The 5,712-nt window shown below is 36.5% G+C and overlaps 1 protein-coding gene across 1 annotated transcript in view; it reads right to left on the bottom strand.

Moving 5' to 3' along the window:
* Nucleotides 1-5,712, bottom strand: part of LOC107707159 (collagen alpha-1(XIV) chain-like) — a 141,843-nt gene that overhangs the window by 121,944 nt on the left and 14,187 nt on the right. Inside the window, exons 4-5 of the mRNA XM_016511076.1 lie at nt 3,940-4,083; nt 3,500-3,589 (exon numbers count right to left, since the gene is read on the bottom strand). Of these exons, the coding sequence (XP_016366562.1) occupies nt 3,500-3,589; nt 3,940-4,083 (234 nt within the window). The remainder of the gene's footprint in view (nt 1-3,499; nt 3,590-3,939; nt 4,084-5,712) is intronic.

Raw genomic sequence — 5,712 nt, 5'->3', positions numbered from 1 at the left:
GTATGTAAAATGAGTGTTACAATGGAAAAAAAGAAAAAAAAAAAAAAAAAAAAAAGATTCTCAGTTGTTGCCTGATTTGTGTAACAATGAACCTGAAGAAACAGTCATTGAACAAATGTGTGATCAAATCTTTCTGGTGAATGGATTCCAACGATTTGATTCACTGGGATGAATAAAAATTCTTCTGAATCTGAAAAAAAAAAAACTTGATGCTGTAATTTTGGGGTCAGAAAAATGTTTAACGTTTTTGGTAATTGGTCTCTTATGTTTTTTAGAACCGATGCCCTCGTTGGCAACGCTCTGACATGTGGCACGGTTGCGCTTCGGGAAACCCGAGTTTGAGTCCTGGCTCAAGATCCTTTCCTGATCCCACCTTCCTCTCTCTCCCACTTCATTTCCTGTTCTCTCTCCAACTGTAAATTCTTATGTCTCTAATGTTTACCAAGGCTGCATTTATTTAAACAAAAATGCAGTCAAAACAATAATATTTCGAAATATTCTTACAACTTAAACTGCTTTCTATTTTAATATATTTTATTTATTCATGTGATGGCAATTTCAGCAGCCATTACTTCAGTGTCACGATTCGCTATGGGAGGAACGATGGAGACGCGGAAAAACAATCTTTAATACTTGACTCACAGGGGTAAATTCCACAACAGGAACACGGGAAACACACAACATCCAACAAGTAGACCCGACCAAACAAAACTGAACAGACTGGGGCTTATAAACACAGGGCAATCAGGGGAACACAGGTGCATGGAATCATAAAGTAATGAAACTAAACAAGAACAGGAAACAGACCATAAAAGGAAACACAGGAAGAACTATGGAGGCAAAACGGGTCCAAAAGTCTGACATTCAGTGTCACATGATCCAATATTCTAATTTGCTGAATTTAGTGCTCAAGAAACATTTCTTGTTATTAATGTTTAGTGCTTATTATTTTTATGGAAATTATTTTTTAAATCCTTTTTATTAATAAAATCAATTGAATGCATCATTGCTGAATATAAAGTATTAATATCTCTCCAAAAAATAATTTAAAAAAAATTGTGTCGTACTGAAAAAAAAGTATTCATGGCTCATGAATATAAATTAGCAGCAACTGATTTTCTGAAAAGCCAGGAAATGTGCATTAGCCATATATCAGAATTACCGCTTGCCATTTGAGTGTTTGTTTGTTCATTTGACTTTAAAATTGTAATTTACACAGCCGGCTGCAATGTTTTTTTATTCGCCTCATATATACCCACAGATGTTGAGCATGAATCACAATTACAGACATCCAGTAAAGAAGTGTTTGGTCAGAAGATAAAAAGCAACAGCTTTGTGTTTATGCCACCTTTCAATTTGCTTCTGGAAACGCTCATTTGTGAATAAGAGGATTGGGAAGAGATATAAAAATGTGACCTTTTTGTTGAGCTCAAAGTGCCATTTCACATCCCTCAGTGATGGCACGGATCCTCAGATAACCATTTACTTCCATTCTGTCTGCTTGGACACATTCCCAGGGACGGCACATCAAAGAAGAGTCTGATTTTGTGGTAGCCCACCATCCCATTCCACCAGCGTTCACACACACACACACACACACGGGCAGCAAGACATCATCTATCTGTCTGAATATGCCTTGTGCCAGCGATAACCCTCTTGTGGCAATTCCCATCATCAAGTTCTTGCTTTGAAATATGATCTCATTGTTATTCTGCGCTAATGAGATCTTAAGCAGAGAATCAAATTAGTGCTCAGTCATAATCAAAGCGTGCAGTCATTCTTAACAGAACTGAACAGAATCTGAGCTCAGCCACCCACTTGGAGTCTGTGTGCCAAGTCCTGCCAACTTTGACAGTAGTCTGAAGAGGAAAACAGGACAGCTAAGGTCTGTGTACGCCGTACCAATTTCAAACCTCTGCCATTTGGCAGGTGCACAAGGTGTCCTAAATTAAAGACTGCGAACAGCAGATGCGAGACCACGTAGCACAAAAGCTGCCGTCCTACAGAGGGATCCGAGTTAAATGCTTCACTCAAGAGCACATTTCAGCCTCCAAGCAGCCTAGGCTGTTTTTACACCCACTAAACATCAATGTTTGTGGCTAAACAAAGCCGAATCTCTCTTTTGAGCCGAGCAAAAAAGCCAACTGAGAAAGGCTGGAGATGCATCTCTTTCACAGTCAACCATGAGCTCAGTAACCTTACCCTTGCATTTAACCTCCTCGGTTTCATCTGTACTTTGCAACATTGCATTTTGGTATATATTCCTTTGTGTACATAATACCCTCAGAGTTGTAACAAACTGCTGTGATATTGGACTGGGCTGTGATACTAAGATCTGGCCCTGAGAGACATCAGCAGAAACTTTCAGACAGGAACATCATCTTTGACTTTGACTTCCTGAACATGCTCATTTTGTCAAGTATGCCAGGGACATAAAAACCAGCAAAGATGGGATCTACAGAGAGATGCCCCCTGCAACTTCAGCCAGTTTCAGTTCTTATACATCACTGACAGTGCTGAAATATCTTGACAGGAGGGCAGCTCTCACTGGAAAAACAGCAATAATAAGTCTCAGAAGAACATATGGAGAAATTCATATAGCTTATAATGTAGATAAAAGCAAAAAGTGACAATGAAAAGGAAAACCCACAAGAGAAGAAGAAAAACCACGAGAGAGGTGTTTTTAATATTTCAGTTGTCTCTGAAATGAGTGAATGGAGATTTTCATGTGTTGAATGAGTTTTCTCTTGAGAAAAAGTCTTGTATGTTTTCTCAAGAGTTTCAATAATAAGTCTCAGAAGAACATATGGAGAAATTCATATAGCTTATAATGTAGATAAAAGCAAAAAGTGACAATGAAAAGGAAAACCCACAAGAGAAGAAGAAAAACCACGAGAGGTGTTTTTAATATTTCAGTTGTCTCTGAAATGAGTGAATGGAGATTTTTATGTGTTGAATGAGTTTTCTCTTGAGAAAAAGTCTTGTATGTTTTCTCAAGAGTTTCAACAACAAATAGGTGTTCACATCGTATGTTCAAATATCTCAAGATACCAAAGTTTGCCATCAAACATTTGAGATTTTAAAATGCTCAAGCATTTCCTAAAAAATTCTCTCAAGACCAGTGAGAAACTGATCTGAGCTAACTGCTTACGTCCCACTGACAGTTAGGTTTAGGGGTGGACCGTAATGCTTAGTTTTTTTTTTTACTGAAAATAATATATTTCCATACAAATCAAATCATCTGAATTCAAACAAAATTACCAATTTATAAAATAGTTATGTTTTATAATGCAAACGGATGGTTGATTAATGTGTAAAATAATATACATGTTTATTTGTGTAAAATAATGATCATGTTTATTTCTTCTAAAGACTTTTAACATCTGAAACACAGTTGATACTTAAAAGAAAAATCCTCAGAACTCCATTAAGGCTCCTGAGCTATGAAAGAGCAAAGTCTGATCAAAAAAAATCTGGGGAGGTTAAACTTTGGCTTTACCTCCTGAGATCTCATTGCCCTCTTCCACAGGTCCTGGTTCTTTCAGTCTTTGAGGCTGAGTGGTGTCTCCATCACTGCTCTGGTCTTCTGCTGAAGAGACATGAGGAATTAAAAGGAATTCAAGTCCAAAATATTGAGCCATGGATGTATTAATATGTATAACATACTTTGTATACCATTAACTAAATATACAGTTAGGATCATCTCATATTTTTTAATATCAGTATATGAATAACAATATTTAAACATAATCTTAAACATGTAAGCCCTATATATTTCGTATACACAGTTTTACTATGTAAAATACTATGTTATTTTCAAGGCACTAATTTTTTTTCATTGTTTTCTTGAAACACACAGAAGACTACAAATCAAACACATTATTTTCACTTGCAGTCCGTTTCAGTGGGATTGCTTCAAAGAAACAGGATATTTCGTACCAGTATATTTTCCCTGAAGTGCTCGGCTGTGCAGGTTTCCACTCACAGCTATAACCTTGACTGAATACTCCTTCCTGGGATTAAAATCCTTTATTATTGCTTTATTCTCTCCCCTTGCAATTTGCAACTCGCTTGTTTCCCCACCTGTCATCAGACACAAACCAGAGAAATCAGAGAGAGGATGGTTAGTATACACTGTCTCATATAGGGCTGGGTTTTGACACAAATTTCACGATTCGATTCGATTCTCGTTCACAAGCTTGCGATTCGATTCGATTCGATAATCAATTCGATCAAATTAAATATCGATTATTTTGGATACATATCAGGTACAGTACATGCCAAATTTTCTCAAGGAACAATATGACAAATACAATCTGAAGTTAGTAACATAACATATTACATAGAAAACGTTTGGATAATGCAACTAAAGACGTTTCATTCACACCATTATTTTTTTACCTGCAGCATGAACGACCAATCCAAGTGTGGTGGTGACCTTAGAGCTAGCAGTCCTTGCTGCTTCTGGATCTAAAAATGTGGCGAGAACAGATTCAGACACTTTACACCATTCTAATTTGTCAACAAGTAGAAAACAAAAAATGCCAGCTTCACACCGACCATCACTGCTGTGCATGTGAGAACTGCCGATCTGATCCACCAAGAGCATGAAGACGAAGCCCAGCACAAGAGAGACGCCGATATAAGCGTGGAGCTGCTCGTGACTGTGACCGTGTTCACCGCTCTGCACCACGACTCCCTCTACAACCTTCTGTTCAGAAACTTCGGCCTCCACCTGCCCGTGGCCATGGTGGTGCGCACCTAAACCAAAACATGAATGAGCACAGCATGGGAAATAATTTATATAAATCGGTAATGGGGAGTAACTACAGGTTTTGGCACTACTAAGTTAATTATAGTAACAACAATTAGTGGTTTAGCAAAATGCTAAAAAGCTGTATTAATGGCACACTGTACTTGTGCATAGCCTCATATCCAAACCTGCTCTGTCTCATATGAAGTACTAGACAGTTTGATTAATTCCAGTAAATTTCTTTGTTCAGACAAATCATGTCAATGAACAAACAAATAAACTAACTAATCAAATAAAAAGGCCTTTTAGGTATTTTTATAGTAAAGTGACTACTTCTGTACTCTGACTGTATTTTATGTAAATGTACAATATTAATCAAAAGTATGGGGTCTAGGGCTGGGTTTTGACACAAATTTCACGATTCGATTCGATTCTCATTCACAAGCTTGCGATTCAATTCGATATTCGATTTGATTCGATTCAATATCGATTATTTTGGATATATATCAGGTAGGCCTACAGTAGGCTACATGCCAAATTGTCTTAAGGAAAAAAAATCTCAACTAATGCTGTAAAATATACATGAGAGTCAGTTGGTACTAACGTTAGCTACATTACTATAATATTTAAGGTTAAAACTGACTGATTTGTAGGCTACACAACTGCTAAAATTACACTTAATGAAGTTTTTAAAATAATAAATTTACAATTACATAATATTTTTACTTCAATTCGTTTTTTTTAAATAGGCTATAAAAATTTAAATGGTGGCTGTCAAAAAACTTGATGGATTTATTCAAACATAAATTAAACACTGAAGAACAGTAAAAATTATAATGAATATGTTATATGGTGCATATATTTAGCAACATGCCCCTCTCTACAGTTTATTTTTCTTGCTGACTAATGAGTTCTTGGTCACCGAATATGTTTTTTTTTTTCTGAGGTAAATGTGACGT

Source organism: Sinocyclocheilus rhinocerous, unplaced genomic scaffold, assembly GCF_001515625.1.
Source record: "Sinocyclocheilus rhinocerous isolate Xijiao unplaced genomic scaffold, SAMN03320098_v1.1 scaffold1046, whole genome shotgun sequence".
Lineage (NCBI taxonomy): Eukaryota > Metazoa > Chordata > Actinopteri > Cypriniformes > Cyprinidae > Sinocyclocheilus > Sinocyclocheilus rhinocerous.
The sequence above is the reverse complement of the archived record's forward strand: the minus strand, read 5'-3'. Positions and strand labels throughout refer to the sequence as shown.